General features: G+C 40.7%; 1 protein-coding gene across 4 annotated transcripts in view; it reads left to right on the top strand.

The window, feature by feature from the left end:
* Positions 1-4,237: 4,237 nt before the first annotated feature.
* CCDC149 (coiled-coil domain containing 149) overlaps positions 4,238-20,597 on the top strand; it is a 50,834-nt gene continuing 34,474 nt past the window's right edge. For all 4 annotated transcript variants that reach the window (XM_061470343.1, XM_061470333.1, XM_061470324.1 and 1 more), the window contains exons 1-3: positions 4,238-4,396; positions 14,240-14,401; positions 14,935-14,973. In XM_061470343.1, coding sequence (XP_061326327.1) covers positions 4,325-4,396; positions 14,240-14,401; positions 14,935-14,973 — 273 coding nt within the window. In that variant the 5' untranslated portion in view covers positions 4,238-4,324. The remainder of the gene's footprint in view (positions 4,397-14,239; positions 14,402-14,934; positions 14,974-20,597) is intronic.

Here is a 20,597-nt window from a genome sequence, read left to right as displayed (position 1 = left end):
TTCCATGAGCGTCCCACCCACTACCTGCACTCTTCTCTCTTGGCAGCTGCCTTGTGACATTTTTCTCTTCCCTTCTTCAGCCAGACCTCATCACCTAGCTTCTTCCCTGAGCTGGCTTGTACAGATCACAGTCTGTTCCTCTCTCTTCCCCCACATCACCCTTTTTCCACTTCCTCTCTAGAGGAGAGAGCTGCTCTACTCTGAACCCCAGTGTCCCGTCATACCAGCTAACAATAGCTTAATACATAAATAAATAGATAACTAAAATAAAGACTCACCAATTTTAATGTTACAAGTAGCATCTAATACAGAAAGAAAGACAATACACTGAAGGTCCAAAAACTGCTGAAAAGCAAGAAGACACACCATCATTTTAAAGATCTTTGTTGTTTACCTAAGATGCATCCTTCACGGACTTGACTGGGCAAAAAAGGATTCAACATAAATGAGTAACTGCTAAACTGCATCTGATCTGCAGATCATATTGTCCTGCTGACAGATCATGCATGTGAAGTAGAAAAGCTGATACAGGACAGTGAAACCAGCAATGAACCTGAGAAAATTGAGAAGGCATAGCTGGAATATAAATGGACAAAAACAGCCTTTAAAAAGGAAAGGCAAAAGTAAAGGAAAGAAAACAAATAGGGGAACAGGTAAATGCTAAAATTAATACTATTCACACACACACACACACACACACACACAACCCCACCGGATGCTTCTTCCAAAATGTGTGCATGAGGATTTGAGTGTGCAGTTATTTATCATCACATTAGCAAGACCATGAAATAGAACAATGCCAACATAAATTACCAAAAGTACTAAAATGAATGTTTTATCTATGATAGGCTATATCCTCCTGCACAGGCATTTAAACCCTGAAACATACGTGGAGAGTCAGATTGAATCATCCTTCAGGGGACAAGCACTACATGTTTTCAGTACATTTCAATTATGTAACCTGTCCAGATCTTAAGGATTTATACTGGTTTTCTAATCATATACATCCTTAGAGTTGGACATGGATATAATTATTATGTTGGTGCAGTAGATAAATGTTGACAAAAACAAGCAGCCAAATTTGAAGCAATCCATTCATTGGCTTACCTACAGGTAAATTAACCTGGATTGTTTTCTTTCTTAATATCTGACAGACACTGATATCTGAAAGCTGTATTTTAGACCTGTTGATTAAATCTCCTACAAGTGAAAACTGTTGTTTAAATCTCCTACATGTGTTTACCTGAGTAGTTGCATCAAAGAGGCACAAAGAAGCTTGGATCTGATTCTGAATGTGTAATTTGTCCAGGAAAAATAAAAAAAAAAAAAATGGATTTTTAGAAAGTCTGGAGCTGCTCTAATGAAACGTAGAAAATGCTTACAGAAGTGGAGTGTAATCTGGTGAAAAGACAGATGAACTCAAGATAGTGAGGGAAAGACTGATCACAAAGCAGAACTGCAGAGAAGGGAGATGAAACACTAGAAGCAGATAAGTTTATCTAGTGAATGTACAGAGGAAGAAAGTGAAGAAGATAACAGATCTAGAGGCAAAGACAATGGGATGGTAGCTGAAGAGGAAGGTTGAAAGATGATTTTTTTTTCTCAGACATTCAATGACAATACTGTATTCTTCTAATGTTGGCAAGCTGATGGTGCAAAAGCAGTTACTGCAGGAGGCAGCAGACACCTTGTTAGTTTTGCAGTTAAAACAGCAGTCTGGTACACCTGAAACCTGCAATTTCGCTTCCTGGTTATGTTTGAAACTTCGGTTTTCTTGGGCCAGGCAATTACTTCTCTCTTCAGTTTCCTATTTATAAACTAGGGTGATAGCACTTCTTTTCTATTATCATCTCCTTGACTTGTTTGTCAGAATTAAGATGGGAACCATATCTCAATATTCATCAGCCTAGAGGCTAGCAGAGTAACCGGGTCCCAGCCGGGATTGTTACACAGGAGTGTCACAGTAACCACCGGTAAGTAAGGTACAGAGTATCAGGAAAGTCGAAGAAGCTGCCAAAAGCTTGATACCAGGCACTAGAAGTGATTACTTTAAATATATATATTTGGGTTCTTTTATTTCCCTTCTGATCCTATCAAGCGTACTGAAGGCACATTTCATTTTTTATTTATTCCCTTCAATCCTTCTTTTACTTCAAAAGAAAGTGGTTATTCTCACCCAAGAGCTTGGGCTTTCTGAATAACACCAGCTCTTATCAGACATCTGATAAAATTGTAAGAGCTGGAAACACTGAGAGTTCATTTTGTTTTAATAACCTCTCTTGCATGAATATTTACTTCTCATTTGAATAATTATCATCAATAAAAATTGAAACCTTGTATTAGTGGGGAGCGCGAACAGCTTTGGGATTAAAATGAGTGACATCCCTCAAAAATGAGGACTATGAGAGAGTTAAGTTTCTCACAAGTAGAGCTCTTTCTGCAACAGCATTCTGAGTCTGAAGTACTACAAGATGAAGAAAACAGAGGAGAGAAATTCTGCAAATGAGAAGCAGAACTGGAAACGGTTCATCTATGCTAGCAGTTTTATAGCTTTAACTATTAACAGTAGAATTAAAGTGATGGAGTTTCTAATATCATTAATGATTCTTTTAATCAGTGGGTTTAAATTATAGTTCTTGTTCATTTCATTTTCATTACTTGCTATTTGCCTGTGCAAACAAGATGCTGTTTTCAGCAATGGTTTGCTGAGAAGCATGTGAGGATATGCAGAATCGTGATCTATCACACACATGACATGTAAACAGCAGAAAAATATGAACAAAGAGGAAAGACAAGCATCCCCTGTGGAGCACTAAAGTTACAGAATGCCTAGAGATGAGGAACAGCTAATTTAGGAGAAAATGGGCTATAATTTGCAAAAAATGTCCAAGTTTGATTTATAATTTGTAGGTAAAATGTATGAACCCTGTATTTATCAAACTGAAATTCCATATAAAGCTAGCTGTTCTGGACTTTTATATATATATATGGAGATAACCACAAGCATTTATCAATCTTCATAACCTTACACTCAAAAAGACCTCCTGCTGGGTTTAGACATGGCCTGTTTCTCCCATATAAGCCATTAATTAAGCACCTGGAACAGAAATGTTGTCAGTGGTGAGGCCACGGCATCACCTGCTCAAAGGGGTGCAAAGCTGTCAAAGGAGGATCCCTCGGCCATTTTAGAGAACAGGACGCTGTGCCCAGATGCCAAACCACAAAAAATCTTAACGGTGGGGAAATTGTGGTGAGGAATGAGGCGCGCACATTTTATTGTGTTGCCTTGTGCTGTTTGCTGCATTGTTAAAAACAAAGAGTAATTGTGGGTTACTGCTCAAATACTCCATGCAATTACACTTGGACTCTGCCTGGAAAACTTCAGTTGTAGGAGCACTTGCCATCTTAGGAGTGCAACAAATCACACGTGATGTGCCTAAAAGTAGACCTGGTCCATGGGATTGTACCATGCAGCGGCTCTGGCTGCAGGGCTGTGGAACATACAGCTGGAGCAGAGGTACCTGGAAGGGTGTGGAGCACTGTGTGGGTAGTGTCTGGGGTTTCAGTGCTGATGGAGGAGCATCTGCTCTAATGAGGAGAAAAAGAAGCCAGATCAAGTCCTACATTATTTACACCTCTATGAACTAGGTAAGAGCACAGACCTGGGCCCAAAGTGGGCAGTGTGCCTGCACCATGTTTTGAGAATGTGGTTTTCTATCTCTTTGTCTTCCTGCTATATGTCTTACTTTATGCAGACAATGTGAGTGAGTACACAATTTGCAAGAGGTTTATTAAAGTCCCTGCTGCAGCACAGCCCCGATGCCTGTCCCATCATGAAGCAGTCCATGGCTATGCCTGGCTGTTCAGACCCTGGGACTGCAGCAGATCCCTGCTCTTATTTAGGAAAAGCACCAGACAGAGAGAGATGGTGCCTTCTCTGGGCGATGCATCTCGGACACTTATGCACAGCCCGAGGCCGTTGCCGCTGGCAGCGAGGAGCTGCACCGCCCTGCCGTGTTGTGACCTACGCTGTCCCTTGCGCACCGGCCCACCTCCCCAGGCACCACGGCCCGGGCCGGCCCGGCTCTGCTCTGCCAGGGAACACGGCCGTATGGAGGCGGCCGGGGCGCCGGCAGCGCTCAGCGGGCAGGCCCGCGGCAGGCCCCGGGCGCTGAAGCGCCTCTGCAGAGCCGGCTCCGGCAGAGCCGTGCTCAGGACGCTCCTGGGCGGCCCCGGCCGGTCGGTAAGAGCCGGCCGCAGGCCCCGCCTTTCCCCGCAGGCTCCTCGGCAGAAGGCCGGGGCGGACGCAGCCGCTCGTCGCCGCATGCCGCCGCGGCCCGCTGGAGCCATGGGCTCCCACCGCAGCGAGAGCGACTGGCAGGGGCTGGTGAGCGAGGTGAGGCGGGGTCCCGGCAGCCGCGGGCAGGGGTGCCATGCCTCCAGCGGCGCGGCCTGGGCACCGGCCTTTTCGGGGCTGCCAGGGGAGAGGCGAGGGCGGGCCCTACTCCTGATCCGCTCCTCGGGGAAACTCTAGTGGGGCGAGGGGCATAGCCATCGGGAGGGGTCCCCGGACTGGAGCCCACAGGGATCCCCACCCCAGCGGCTGGGCCGGCGGCAGGTGGAGCAGGAGGCGCCGTGGCGTTGAGCTGTAGGCTGGCAGGGCTGAGGTGTACCGCCACGTCTGCCTTGCGGCGCTGCCCGGCCACGAGCCGCCCTCAGGCTGCCGGGTCAGACCCCAGACGGCGGCAGGTACTGGGGGACAAGTATCTGCGAGCCTCTCGTGTGTATTAACTAGTGTGTGGCTGCCAGAAATCGCGATTAGGCTCCGAGCCTGCTGTTGGCTCGCAGTCGCCAGGGTCTCGCCTGTGGCGATGGGGTGAGAGGCCTCTGCCTGGCCCTGGTGCCAGCGGGGAGCGGGGTCCAGCAGCAGCGCGGCCCTGCTGCAGCCGGCAGTGAGGGTGACAGGTCTGGTCCCAAGAGTTCGCTCCTGCGGCATGTGCTTTGTTTTCTTACTTCATTTGAATCAGAAAATGAAAGGGGTTTGAGACCTATGGTGTCATTTGTACAATGTGAGAAAAATCCGTAATCGCAGTGGCCCTGAGCTTCAATAAGGGGAGGATTTTCAAAATATAGGAGTAGAAAATGATATTATCTACTGTGTCCACATTAAAAGATCAACAGTGTCTGCAGGTACACATTTTCATGTAGGACAAGTTACCTAACTCTAACAACTTGAAGTCAGTATAGTTTAAAGGGGTATCATCAAGTCTGTGATAGGCAAACTCATAAAGGTTGAAGTAGGTTGGCATGCCGATTTTTACGTTGCATTTTGTATTGCGTTAATTTTGCGTAAGTATAAAAATAGTATTTTTCTGTTTACAGCTAGCAAAACTTATGTGCAAATGGCATAAGCCTAAATGAACCAGACTGAGTCTACTGTCCTAGAGTTTGATGTTCACAGATGAATTCCTGTGGTTTCAGGAGAGCTTTGCCTCAGTTATGTCAGCATGGCTTAAGGTCCAGACCTGTCAAAAAGAAGTATGAATTTAGGGTCCTGAACCTGTCACTTGTCTAGGCAAATTCAGTGGGAATTTGTACAGGCCTAGATCTGTGCTAGAATGGGAGCCTACCTGTGCACACAGTGCTTACAAACACACAGACCAGTCCACAGTAAAATGAAAAGTGTACTTGTAGTATCCTGATTGTGCAGTGTTGCATCTGACATCTCATTTACCAAATGGAGTTTTATTTGGAGTGGTGTGGTGTCACATGGCAGGGAAAGGTAAGAGCCAGAGACAATTCATGAGGTGTGTTCAAAGGAAACGTCCCTATTCTTGGCTTTAAAAATGAATCTAGAATTAATTTGGAACTTTTTTACTTTTGATATGATTTAACCTAAAAAGTTAATCCTGAAATTGAGTACTTATTTCTGGTTTAGGGGCTTCTTGATAGTTGCGAAGTTTAATGACTCCACTAAGCTACATTATTGCAAATAGTTAAGCATACATATAATTCCTTTTTTTTTCCCCAGGAACAATTGGTGATTAGCATTTCATTTTTCCTTCCTTTCTTTCTGTTCCCACAGCAGGCTTACAGCCCATTTTTCTGCATGAAGTCTGTAGCATGTGCTGTAAGGGTATAGGCTTTCCTCTTTTGCCTTTCTCTTCCTTGGCTGTTGTGATTAACTTTGTGTGATTTACCCATTAACTGCAACATCCTAATGGGTCTGTGAGGAAGTGGCTCTAACTTCTGAAGTAACTTCTGATAAGTTTTTCCAGTTTCCTGTATCCTCAGTTGTACAGAGCTTCTCCAGGTCTCTTAGCTTCAGTGTCTGCCAAGATAATTAAAGCTTTGTTCAAAATGCATTTTGTAAACATTTCAAAGTGCTTTCAAAATATAACACAGGCAAGAAAATACATGGTAGCTCTAAACAAACACTCTTACATTGCTGATGCTGGACAGTTAAAACATAGAATGCAGTTCAGAATCTCCAGAAGCTGGTGAGATCAGATCTGTGGTCATGTTCTTTTTCATTTCCACAAGCTCAGTCCTCAAGTTTGAAATCTAGGAGTAATTGAAGTATTTGCTGAAGCAACTGTAATATTTTTTTCAAGTGTGATATTGCAGGTGTTAAGTGGTAGGGTGTATTTTTTGCCCTTATATACACACACAAACACTTGTACACACAGCTTTATATTTTTGTAGTTTGGCTTTTTATTCTTCATTGGATAAAAATAATGCTTGGGGTTTTTTTTGGCACGTACCATTCTTTTTCTGTGTTTACTCTTTTTTTTTTAAATTTTTTAAATTTTCTTTTGACTTTGTTCCATTTCAGTGCCTTCTACTCTGTGCCTGTTCATAGAATCATAGAATAGTTAGGGTTGGAAAGGACCTTAAGATCATCTAGTTCCAACCCCCCTGCCATGGGCACGGACCCCTCACACTAAACCATGCTACCCAAGGCTCTGTCCAACCTGGCCATGAACACCACCAGGGATGGAGCATTCACAACTTCCCTGGGCAACCCATTCCAGTGCCTCACCACCCTTACAGTAAAGAACTTCCTCTTTATATCCAATCTAAACTTCCCCTGTTTAAGTTTTGACCTGTTACCCCTTGTCCTGTCCCTAATGAAGCAGCCCTCCCCAGCATGCTTATAGGCCCCCTTCAGATACTGGAAGACTGCTACGAGGCCTCCATGCAGCCTTCTCTTCTCTAGGCTGAACAGTTCACATTTCTTTCTCTGCTTTAATTATGCTCATCACTAACTTCTTGCTTGTTCTTTTGCCTCCATGTTTATGTATTTTTCCACTTATTCTACATCCACATCCGTTTCAGGTCTAGTGTGTACCCAGAACTCTGAAGAATCTTTGCAGCATGTGTACTTGAACATTCTGTAAACCAAATGAACAGGATGATGTAGGAAGGAATACTGGGACAAAGCCTACTTAGCAAAAATTGAAGGAGATCAAAGAATCATTATTCCCATTGAATGCAAAAGAACAAACTTCAGGAGTGAGAATCCACATAAATTTTGCCCATTATTCAGCTGAGTTCAGATACTGGTGGTGGATGAATATATATAAAAGGTACTCTGTTGGACTACCACGTAATTTTTTGCTTGGGTTTTTATCTAAGATTTACCTCCCGTAATGACTCATGGTTAGGATATTTGAAAGCTGTGTAAAGCTATAGGATAAAGACCTGGTCAATAACTGCTTGTTTGACACAAGTAAAACTGAGCCATAGCAAGAACTTTCTTGCTGGCTAGACTGCAGTGAACTGTCTGTTTCCTTCAGAAACGCGTGATCATCATAAATCTCAAAATACGATCCAGATTACAGCCCATTCCTTTGAACAGGCCTTTGAATGTCTCTTATTTACAACAGCAACAAGAAAAAAAGATAAACCCTTGATGCAAACAAAATACCTCTCCCACCTGGAAGAGAATGAAAAGAGGAAAGTGTGACTGTTACTAGTTGATTTGCTGACTGCACTGCTAGAAAGCAATCACAGGAAGGTGCTTGTACTGTACTCTTTACTGAAGAGAATGGAATTCTTGAAAATAACATTGGTTGCCAAAATCTTGGTTGCAGAGTTTTGACTGGTTTTAAATGCTTTTAAATGTCCGTAGTTCTCAGCCTGACAGCTAAGCTGTGATTTACAAACTCATGTGAGTCACCTTCTTAGTGGCTCAGTTTTCCTGTCTTCGTAAGGGAAATGAAACATAACTAAATCCCATGAATACTAGTGGAAAGCACGATATATGAGCTTTGTTCGAGGAGAAGAATGTGATTTCAGTTTTTGCATGAATTCCATGTAATCTGTCCTGGAATCATATGATCTAAGGATGGTGACAGAATCAGTGCTGGAGAAAGGAGTAAGTGGTAGCATGATCTTAGGGTGATGCGTTGAGTTGAAAAATGTTGGGAGATCATGTGTGGTAGGGGAAAAATGCTTCTGTATAATCACAGAATGGTTTAGGTTGGAAGGGACCTTAAAGATCATCTAGTTCCAATCCTCCTGCCATGGGCAGGAGTACCCTCCTCTAGATCAGCTTGCTCAAAGCCCCATCCAGCCTGGCTTTGAGCACTTCCAGGGATGGGGCAGCCACAACTTCTCTGGGCAACTGGTTCTAGTGTCTCACTACCTGCATAGTAAAGAATTTTTTCCTAATGTCTAATATAAATCTCCCTTCTGTTACCTTAAAACCACTCCCCCTTGTCCTGTCACTACATGTCCTTGTATATATAATCTGCAAGACTACCTCTGTCGTTGCTTTAGAGAGCTCACTTCTACAAGTTTGGTCTTTCTGTTGAAGTCAGTGAGTGTGCTTCCATTCACTTCAGTGAGAGTTGGCACTAGTCCTAATTTAATACTGCTTGGAGAACATGCACTTTTGGCGGTGATTTCCACTGGAAGCAAGAAAGGTTTCCTAGGAAACCCATAAGACTAGAGTGGTTGTCCTCTGTCCGTTATGCTAGCTTCTCTCTCTCAGATTTGCCAACTTCTAGAATTAAATCCAATGTCAAAATGCTTCTTTTTCCTTGTCACCTCCCACACATTAGAATACTTACTGTATGCTATTTACAGCTACTCATACGTGACTCTGCCTCCTAAGAAAAGCTTGAGGAAATTCAGTCTCCATTTAATTTGTCATTCTCAAGAGGATATTTCTTTATTATTAACTATGTCTGGTCTTCAGCACGGCAGAGGGAATGAGCACGGCTGTGCTCTTGAGTTCCCTTGCCTAATAATTGCCAATTTAAAACTTGGAGAAAGGATTTTGGGGAATTATTTATCCAACACTCAACTGCTGAGCAGTAGTTGTAGTTGGAATAGGTGAGTGTTCCAAACGTGAATTCTGAGTGAGAAACCTAACCTGCTTGTAATTGGCAGAGCATGCCTTTCCTATAGGTTGCACAATTTTATGTGGACAAGAGAGAAGAGGAAAAACAAATAGTGAGATTTTCATGTTTGTAGTATCTCTCTAACATTCTGTCATGTTGCCTTTTCAAACAAAGAATGAAATATAATTCACCAAACCTATATGAGGGGACCTGACAGGCTTTGGAGCCACTAATTTCAGAGCTTTTCTAAATGCAGGCAAATGTCAGTGGCTGTAGGGAAGAACAAAGTAGACTGAATGCTCTAAGGCCCCTACGTGATTGTGTTGCATTGTAACACCTTTGTCGTTTGGAAAAGGAAGTGGAAACACTAAAAGAACTGGCGCTGCCCTCCAGTTCTCAGGAGCTGTGGGAGAGGGTCTGCAGAGACCTGCATGCTGGGCTTTCACACAAAACAAGTGTTTGCTTCTCATGTTTCCCTGTTGGACTAAGATACCCACAGGGTGTTGAGGAACAAACACAAATAAATTAATAATGTAATCCAGTGCACAGCGTACAAAACTGTAAAGGGTTGGGCCATATAGCAAAATATTGTTGTTTTGACTAATCAAATGATGGTAATTCCTAAATGACTAGTGAAGATAATGTGGTGTTCTGGGGAGCTGCTTATGTCACTTATATCATCAGTGAATGATGCCAGCCTGCTTTGTGCTTCAGAATCAGGAGGTAGCTAGTGAAGCCAATCCATGGGCAGCAGGAAAAGCAGAGCTGATATTGTGGGATAAACCCAAGGACACTGCATTGTCTCAGGCTTTATCAGAGATGAGGACATGAGATGAGATGACAGGCAAAAGGCCAGTAATTGTGTGTTTCTCTGGGTTTGAGTGCTTGATTCTTTCAGATAAATTGAAGTTTAATCTGAAGTCAAGGGGAGCAATATTACTGAAACACAGTCGAAAAACACCCCGAAGAGTAATGTTGCATGCATTTTGGGACTCTTCAGTTTGTCATTTCCACAACGCAGTTGCCTCCAAGAGTAGAGTGAGGAAAAATTTGATACAACTTCAGACAGTTCAACAGAAGTTGGATCTCTTGTTCAAAAGACGGTGAGTAGAATTCATGGTCTCTGTGAGACCATGGTGGATAATAGGTTTCCAGGCCTATGTACAATGTGGTGGCCCATTGGCATCTGGGAGGACACTAGGTCCTGGAGTATTGAGAGAATACAGTGGTTCCAAAGCATGGTTTTTACTTTTACCCTCAGAAAATTAGATATGTTCCTTCTAGTTGCTATTAAATACCCAGGATTAGGCCAGTAATTTGTACTAATTTAAGAGAAATTATTTTGTGATAGAAATTCAGTGTGTTTGTTGGTTAAAAAAAAAAACCAAGTCTAAAACTGTGACTGTCCCAGCTTCATCAGATTATTAGACCATGTCTACAGCGTCATTAATGAGATCTGTGCAGATTTGTCACTAAAAATAGCAATGGACAAATAGTAAGAGTTTGATGTAGAGGGTCACCTTGGAGCAGTTACACTCTCCTGTAATGTCAGTCTCTTTTTACTCAATTTCACTAAAGTATTCATCTGGCTGTAAAGAAGTTCAGGCAGTAATGTCGAATGTCACATATATTCCTTTAATTATCATGTTCTTCCTTGTAGCAATTATAATTTGCTTTATTGCAGATAACAGCAAGTTGGTAGATAAAAGTCACTAGACAGATATGAGACGTTGTACACTGTAGCTTTTATATTGAAAATATAGCAGCTGGTTCTTGGTTAACTTTGTTTTTTAAACTCAAAGATTATTTTGGAACATCAATTGAAAGGAAACAAGACAATAGGAATATTTTTTTAAGTAACTATAGTGCATAACAGTATTCACTTGCTTGTCTCGCTGACAGATAATACATGAGACATAGGCTTTCCCTCAGTTGCAGAGGAAGAAATTTCTATGTGACTGCCAGAAGCATCTATTGAATATTTTTTGTCAGATTGTGTGAGTTAATTTTCCTTATTGTGTGCATCGCTCCAAAAAGGCTGTTAAAGGCCTATGTACATTTTGACAGCATACCGATTTTGCTGCACTTACTTGTCCATATATGAGAAATTGTTGGTGGGACTCAAGCAGAATCCATTTCTGGTGAAACAGTTGTTAGGTCACCTCATGGACATTATTCATGCTTTTATGTATTTATTTATTTTAACATTCAGAAGCATATGTATTGAATAAACTCTTTGAAACCTGTCTTTGTAAAATTTGGTTTTCCTTCAAAAACGGTAATGGGAATTGGAACCATAGTTCTGTTGAATAATCAAATTCCACAGAAATGCTGTGGCTTTATTGTTTCTTGTACCCCAAGCCTGTGGAAACATTACATTATCACTATTTTTATCCCATTTATTTGGGGAAGTCAATATATGCTATAGGCAAAACGGCTTCAAAAAGTTTTCTAGGTGGTCATTTTTGTAGTAAAATCCAAACAGAACATTGATGAGAAATGCCAAGCCCGTTCCTTCTATATGGCACATCATCAGTTTATAATTGATCAAGTTAAAATATATGTTAAACAAGGAGGAGATCATTATTCCTTTTCATTTAGACCCTGAACACAACTGTCTGTTTATGGTTCATTATCCTCAACCTAACAGATAATGAAAAACTCCCTTGCTCTCACCTGTGCTGTGGTGAAAGGTGAAGCCTTCTTTTATGCTTTGAGTGTGTCCTTTGCGGAGGGCTGTGACTCATAGCAGAAGCAAGATTTGTTTAGCACTAGGTCTGCATTTCCTGCTTGCCAAATAGTATTTTTTATAGTCTTATCCACATGCTCCAGTTGGCTTCCATTTCTGTTGTGTGCTGTTTTGTATACCAGCACTCGTGGCAAGGCTCGGAGCTGGTGGTGTGGGTGTCCAAAGGTGAGATGTTTAGCTTTGCTCCCCTCCATTGTATAGTCTGTTCTGCTTCACGTAGGTGGTGGCTGGATGGGCCAGCTTCATTCTTCCTGGTGGTTAAAGGAACAGGACAGGCTACTTGATTCAGGGGGTTGAGCTGTTCTTTTCTGTTGTTGTTTGTAGGTTTTTGTAAGTGATTATGAGGTTTCTTTCTACTCCTTTTTATTTGCAATTACTGTATCAGATTGTTAGTATTTAAAAACAATTTTGTGAAGGCAAGATTTAGAATTGACTAAGACATGAGATGAAACTGGAAAAAGAGGAGAAGTTGTCAGAGGCAAATATTTAACTGTAGGAGAAGGAATTATTTTATCAAATTTGAAGCAGTTTATAGTGACACAATTCTGTGTCACTATAATCGCTTGCTGACAATATTAAAGTTTAGCATCTGATACCATTCAGTGCTTTATCAAGGGACTTGACATTTGTATAACGTATCAGTAAGGACATAAGTACATAGGTACAGTTGCCTTTGTTGATGCCAAGGCATCATAATCCAGAAAATTTATGGCATTTTCAACTTCAGTATTGCCAGAAATAAAATTAATCCAAGGTGGAAGTGTCCTTTTTGAGAGTTCAAATCCTTCTTGGAATGGCTTTTCTCATTCCCTTCCTGCTTTTTTTGCAACTAAGCATTTACCATTTTTGGAAAACCTTGGCTGTACTAATATACCAAACTCGCTTTTCCCTTTCTCATTGACTTGAAATTGCTGTTAACAAAGTCAGTCCCAAGCAAGTAGTACATACGAGTAACGATTTTTGTCCCAAAGAACAGCACTGCGTTGAACACTATGGAAGTGCTGATTCTCTTGCTTTGTGCAAGAGCCTATAATGACAAAGTATTCTTGTCAGAGAATATAATGGAACTATAAATTGTTTTCATGACTGCTGTAATATTTGGTCTCTTGCAGTGCACATTCAGAAAGTATTTAGCTCCATGTCTTATGTGAGTAACATCAGAAATAGAAATATATACTTTAGCATGAGGGTCAAGTGATGGGTAAGAAGAATCTGCTGATTGAACATCACGTTAAGTGAAAAAAAGTTGCCTGAAACTTCTGATAGGTAGCATTCAGCCACTGCAGGAAAGGATGATGTACATGTTACTCTCTCCTTCTCTCAGTGCAGAAAGGCAATGAAGCAGGTCAGACTACTGCAGAACAGCTAAGATTTGCAAGTTCAGCTTTGCTTGATGCATGAGCCCTGTGCATAAGAGGTGGTGGCTGGTGGGGGAGGCTCGCCTCTGCTTTCCCTCTCCATTCAGGTTTTTGAAATATTCCTGCATTATTTCCAATTCTTTTGACTCAACAAGCACATGCATATAGTATCACAGCTGAATAAGTTTCTTTTACCTGTGCCAATAGGGTACCACACTGTAACTGTTTCAGACTCAAGTTAAACTTTGGTTGTCACTTGCGCTACCCCTTTTGCTGTAACATGGTCCTGTTTCACTGCCCAGCTGGGAGTCTGAGCCCAGCGGACATCACTTGTAGCAGGGAGGAGAAGGAGGGAAGTGAGAAGGAGGAAATGCTCATTACTAACTAACATCTGGGTATTGTGTACACAACTAGGAAAGGGAGTTTGCAAAGGAATCATTCTTCTAGCGGCCTTCCCAGGACTACAGGTCAAATTGTGGAGTTTCATACATTCCTCATACTTACGAAAATAAAGAGGAGAAACTTGAATTGCTGATTTTTTTCTAACTCATGGTGGTTGGATGAGCAATCCTTACAAATGGATTTCAGTCTTCTGATACAACAGCTTCTGATACAACAAGTCCATGATTGTTATCAATAAGCTAAGATGACTTGTGGTAGACTTCGATCTCATGCAGAGGGACTTCCATCTTTTTGGACAAATATTTGAGCCTCTCAAATCCAGTACTGGCTGGAGTTGAAATAGCTTGTTACAATTACGTGGGTTTTTTTCTCTTCTGCAGTATCTGGTGTGCAAAAGGAAGCTTGAAAGCAAAAAGGAGGCGTTGCTAATCCTATCCAAGGAGTTGGATACCTGTCAACAAGAAAGAGACCAGTACAAGCTTATGGCCAACCAGTTGCGGGAAAGACATCAGTCTCTGAAAAAGAAGTATCGGGAGCTGATTGTAGGTTGTTCTTTATGAATACTGTATAACTGGGGGACATGGGTTAACCTCACAGAATTGGAAAGAAGTCCATAATGACTGCTGCAAAAATGTGAAGGTGCTTGTTTACAGTAGTCCTGCAGTTGTACAGTTGTGATCATATTATTACTCATTTGTTCCACACTGATGAGGTAGTGCCTGTTACATAAGACACAGAAAGACAGTGCGTGATCTGAGGAAATTAGTTTCAGTCATAATTCTATTTAAAAACTGACTGCAGTATTATTATTCCACAGCAACTTAATGTACCGTTATGAAAAATAATGCAACATAAATTTGTAATGACCTGCTGTTCTAGAAACATAAACAAATCTTCAGCCTTAGAGGGCTTTTTGTCTTGAAATTAATACTACTAGTATTAATCAAAATGCAGTATTTTAGAAATAATTTTAAACCTTTTAGTTTAATTATGTTTTAAAATTGAATCCAGAAAGTTAATATGGTTGCTGGCTTCAGAAATAAGTTGCCAATAAAATATGTCCATTTATTTGTAGGATGGAGATCCATCCCTTCCACCTGAGAAGAGGAAGCAGGTAGGATTTATTTTTCAGTTGATATTATTTATCTGCTACAGAATTACTTGGCAAAAGTGTGAAAATGTTAACTAAGAATTCTGGTGAAGATCAAGCATTTCTGTCTGAAGGCCTCAGTTTTTAAACTGTGGCTTCTTGTGCTTTTTGTCTAAACGTGTTTTATTGTGAAATATCTGAGCTATCATTAATTTAAATATATGGCTGTTGCTTTTATATTCACCTGAGACTGAAATTGGTCAGAATACAGCCACTTGAGATTGCTGCCCTCGTTGTTTATCCTGGTATTGAGTCCTAGAATGGGTTCATGACAGGACTTTTCATACTTAAAAGCTATCTGGGAATGCATTGTCTGCATTCCATAATTGTTAATTTATTGTTGTGAGTACTATTTTCCATTAGGTACTCCCTCAGGTCGGTTGTGCTCTATGAGTTATAAATGGTAAGAACAATGGTAATTGCATTTTATGCTTTCACTGAAAAACCTTTTTGCTGCTCACTTGTGGTTTTCTTTGTTCCCAGAGATCCAGGTAGTGTCCCCCTGTTGTGGAGTATTGGTTGTCACATCTTAAAATTATCTTCATTTCTAGAGAAAAATGGCACCCAAAACACAGTGTGTGAGCAGGAAGAGGGGAACAGCCCAAACCAACAAAAATTGTTACTGTAGTTGCTAGTCCTGAAAGTCTATTTAAAACACGGTCATTGCATTCTCTTATGGATCCGAAGTTTTACTCATCATCCTTTCTCTGGGAGTTTGCATGTTGTTCTTACTATTTTTAACATATTAGGGGCTTAGCATTTTTCTTGTTTTAAACTTAACTTTCAAAGGCAATATAATTACTCCTTCAGGCACTTAAACAAATGGCTGCCAAGAAGTTGGTGGCTCAGTGTAGAATCATTTAACTTCCTCATTATTTAGCATAATTTATTTGAAAGCCTGTTATTTCAACAACCAATAAAAATTTATGACCAGATATAAGTTTATGCATTCTGACTAATAAAAGTGGAGCTGTATACAATTAAAATGAAAAAAACCCCAACAATTGCAGTACATGGGTCATTACAGAAATAAGTAGGAAGGGAGATTTTCCATCCTATAGATGTTGTTCTAATTCATCGTCTGTCTTTCAAAACAAATAAATCTGACACTTGTTTCTGTAATGCTAGCAAAATTTAGTCTAAATTCAGCAGCTGTGGTTATATTAAGTTTTGGCAAATCTTACCATGGTAAGTGAGGCATCCCTGCCCATGGCAGGGGGATTGGAACTAGATGATCTTAAGGTCCTTTCCAACCCTAACCATTCTATGATACTATGATAAGTACTGGGAAACCCATTTAATGATCTAACTAGGAGGGAGGATTTTTGGTTTAGTTTAGTTTTGTTTTTTTTTTCCCTGAGGAAGTTATGTATTCATGCTACGTAACAGTGAAAGAAAGAAAATCTTTTTCTCAGATGGGGTCATTTATGGGTCTCCCCCGAGGACAATATATACTTTAGGCTGTTATTGCACTTCTTCAGTTTTCATTTTCCTGAGAAGTGTGTCTGTAGCATCAAGGTGGATAATCTGGCATAGTTAGGGCAACCTTTCTGAAGAAGAGTATAGTTTTGCTTTGAGAAATGCATCAAAGAATAATGAAATCAAGTTACTAATGTTTTCCCATTATTACTGTATGTATGTATCTTAGCATTTTATCACCTAAGAAAGAGTGAAGTTTTCTATGCTCCTCTGCATTTTTTTACAATTCCTTTTTGCCCGGAAGCCTTGTTGCCTGCTAGGAGAAATTTCTGACCTCAGTCACTTCATGAAAAGAGTGACCCTAATCCTGTAATGAATTCTGTGTGATGGAAAAAGGACATGCTGTTTTCACAGTCAGAAATGAGCTGAAAACATGGTGAACAATTTGCTGTTATCTTTCTTTACCAGAACTGAGAAATTATTGTTGAAATTGTAATCTAGAACCTTAGAGATAGTAGGTGGGTTTGAATTGCTACTTTCTTCTCTTTTATGTCTTCATTTTCCACCTGCATAATTATCAATTATGCTTTGTGACTTCTTAAAAGATCTTGTTTCCCACACCGTGCCTTCTCTCCCTGTTTTGCAACAGAGAATTTTCATATCCTGTATCAGCAAGCAGTTAACTCAGAACCTGGTTTTGCAAAACTGATGTTACTTACAGGTATCTCAACATGCACTGCTCTGCAGTGTTATCCCTCTCAAAGCTGTGTGTGCAGTGGTACCAATTTCTGACAAAATCCGTTTGGACTCGATGATTTTGAATGTCTTTTCCAACCTAAGCAGTTCTGTGATGATTCTATCCAAAGATTGCTCCACGTGTATCACCATCTGCCAACTGACTAGAACAGGAAATGAGAAACTGTGCTACCGACATCTCTTTTCCTGCAGTAGGTGTTTTACCATTAGTGTTGTTATCACAGCCTGTGAGCTGTCAGGTGCTTTCCTGGCCCCTCTTACCAAACATTGACAATTAAATGCTGCAGTTGAAGGTAGTTTTAGAATGTGTTGTGGGTGTCAGGTATAGGGTAATTTTTGGATAGGTGATGGAAGGGTGAAATATGTCAGGAGGATGGGAATAATGAAGAGCTGATTTTGACGTTAAAATTCACTGGGAGTGGTAAACAATAGACACTCCCCTTTCTGAGTTGCTCTGTCTAGAGAGCCTCTGTTGTGCATCCTATATAAACAGACATTTTACCGTTCTGCAATGGTGTGCATTTGTATGCATTTGCTGTGATACAGAATATTTTAATGACATTGGCAGACAGATAGTGGATATCTGTTGGACAGTGTTGACATGCTGGGAAACTTACAATCATAGGTGGGATTTCTAGCTTGATTTATACTATTATTTTCATCTACATTGCTTAAATTTTCAGTATACCTTCAGTTTGGGAGAACCTTTGTTGTTGAAATAACAGATGATTGATAAATCCTTTGGCCTTCTATATGAAATGGAAGTTCTTTTAATACAAATGAGATATTTTGAATAAACAGAAGTGAAGTAAAATGCATGCTTAGGAAAATGACCATGCTGGGCCACAGTCATAAATATGTTTTGCCTAATTTGATCTCAGTGAGACCATTCAGTTGAAGGTAATGGGTTTGCAGGGGGGCTGATTGTCAAAAATAAAGCCGCAATGCATATGTTAACTGGTGAAGGCTTATATTTGTATTTCAAATGTATGAGGAATTAAACTAAATGGAACTAAACATCACAAGATCACAGAATGGTTGAGGTGGGAAGGCAGCTGTTGAGATCAACTCATCCAATCCTTCTGTCCAAACTGTCCAACTGCTATGTTGTTTCTTTTCCCATCATCCCAGGCTCTTGGCTTGCCTACTCTATCCCAAGTCTCCTTGTTCCCTCCTCCTTATTTTCTAAAATAAATTTCTCCTTATGAAGTTGACTGGCCTATTGGCAAAGATACGTTAACCTCATGTAGTCAAATGGATCTTGTATCTTCCAAGCAGCTGTTGAGCCTTAGAGAGGGTCCCATGGTCATAGAACCCTCTTTGAGGGTCTTAATAATGAGCCTTAGAACATCATGATGATATAGTCCCAGTATAGAGCACAGCTTGATAGCTACTCTTTTAGCCAGGCAAAAAGTCTTACCAGAAAACTTGTGTTCATCTTTCCTGAAGATTGTGGTTCTTAACTGTTACAGTTCTCTGTAGGTGTCCCAGAGTGCTTCATTCAGATGAAGACTCTGACTGCTTCAGTGGTCATTAGCATCACACATTACACACTTAACCGAGATGCTGGTTGGAGAGCTTGACTACTTCTAGTAAGTTCATAAGTGTGGCATTTTGGGGCAAGCAAAATATGAGATGAACCAGAGGTTCCAGGCAGGAGAATGTTGTGACATACCGCAAATAAACACAGTTTGATCCTTTCACTTCCACTTCAAGCTTGTAGCTTAATGTACTCGACTATCACAACTCACTTGCGAAACAAACTCCAGGGATTACCTTATGACTGGTTTTGACGGCATCAGAAAAAATGGCTAGTGTGAGTATTTCTTGTTAATTAATAAATTTGGGAAGTTTTGCTAGTCTTGTGCTAAGGCACAAAAGCTGTATTCAGAGTCCTATGAGATAAAATCTGCAGATAAAATACACTGCAGGGTAAGCAATCATTTTGTGTTTATCTCACAAGAGCGCTGTGAAGATTAATGTGATTTCCTCCTGTCTTCAGAGGGTTTGAAGATGAAAAATATTATGCACGTGCCAAACTTAGACCTATGTGGTTTGCTCTGGTTTGTAGGTGCGTGTGTTTGACTCCCATAATATGAGGTAGCAGGTGGAAAACAGTGACATCATTTGCTCTTGGAGCACATCAGAAAGCAATATTCTCATGGACTTCAAGCTGTGCCTGCTCTGAGAGCATAGCTGATGAAGAGACGGGTTGCTGCACTGAAATTGGCTGTTCCATTGGTAGGAGCAGGTAGTATACAGAACTTAGCCCCTAAGAGTCATACTTTGAGAAGTGACACTTGTTTCTTCACCACATAGGTTCTGCAGTAAACATGAGGTTAGGAGAGCAGAAATGCTGATTCTACTAGATGTGATAGTCCCTCTTTAAATTTGGAGTGCTGTTCAGACCTGATGTGTACAACAACCTCTTCTGTGCTTGCTATGTCTTACCTTAATGGAATAGCAACACTTGTCCACACCTCTTCACCTAAACACTGTCGAAAAATACACTGTTAGTCACAACGCTGTAAATGTTTAAGGGATTTTGGTTGGTTTTGTGCATTATCTCAAATTTTTAAGTTGTTCTTAGGATCTCTAAGCAGCTAAAATATTTCTGATAAAACAAGCCAATGATACAGTCTTTTCTTCAACTGTAGTATAGTAGTCTTTGTATAAGTACAAATAAATAGTTTCTCTTTGACTGCGTTCTTCTGCTCTCAACAAAAACTTGATGCCTATAGGAAGTATGGGGGGACTGAAGTACTTTACTGAACATTCACAGGGAAGGAATTTCTGCCAAGTAATTGTTCTCATGATATGGGTAGTTCATGCTGACACCCTCAGTAGCTGCTTATAATGTGTGTTAACAAGTTGCTTTGCAAAATCTGGCCTCATAAAGAAGTCTGTAGTTGATGTTAACCTTATCTTGTTTGCCAGCCTTCGGCAAATGCCATAGGTCCAGCTGGGAGATGTTTGGTCCTGTACAACACTGCTAATCTAATACACAGAAAACACATTGAAAGGGAGGGAAAAGTATCCATTTTATATGTCTACTGCTAGACTGGCTTTTTGGTTCTGTTAATCAGCTCTATAAAAATTCTGATTGCTGAGTGCCTCGAAGGTACGTGAATGCAAGTGAGTCTGTCTTGTTTTGCAGAGCCTTGTCAGGTTTTGGCTGGTGTACTTCTGCAAAGGGATTCTTGCCTGGTTTTCAGCGTGGCAGATACTCGGAGGAGAGGATTTTCTTCTTCCTCTAATGTTTTATGTCAAGTGACTGCTTGGCAAAGCTTTGATTTTTTGCTGGTGTTTTTCTGTGGGAAATATGACCCAGTTTAAGCGTATTTTGTTTAGTATGCCCAGGACCTATAATTTCAGAAGTCTTCTCTACATGGTTCTTCAACTTAAAGAAAAAA

Source organism: Pezoporus flaviventris, unplaced genomic scaffold (genome assembly GCF_033815535.1).
Source record: "Pezoporus flaviventris isolate CSIRO_AGI_PZ_B2104156 unplaced genomic scaffold, CSIRO_AGI_Pfla_v1 ptg000002l, whole genome shotgun sequence".
Classification (NCBI taxonomy): domain Eukaryota; kingdom Metazoa; phylum Chordata; class Aves; order Psittaciformes; family Psittacidae; genus Pezoporus; species Pezoporus flaviventris.
The sequence above is the reverse complement of the archived record's forward strand: the minus strand, read 5'-3'. Positions and strand labels throughout refer to the sequence as shown.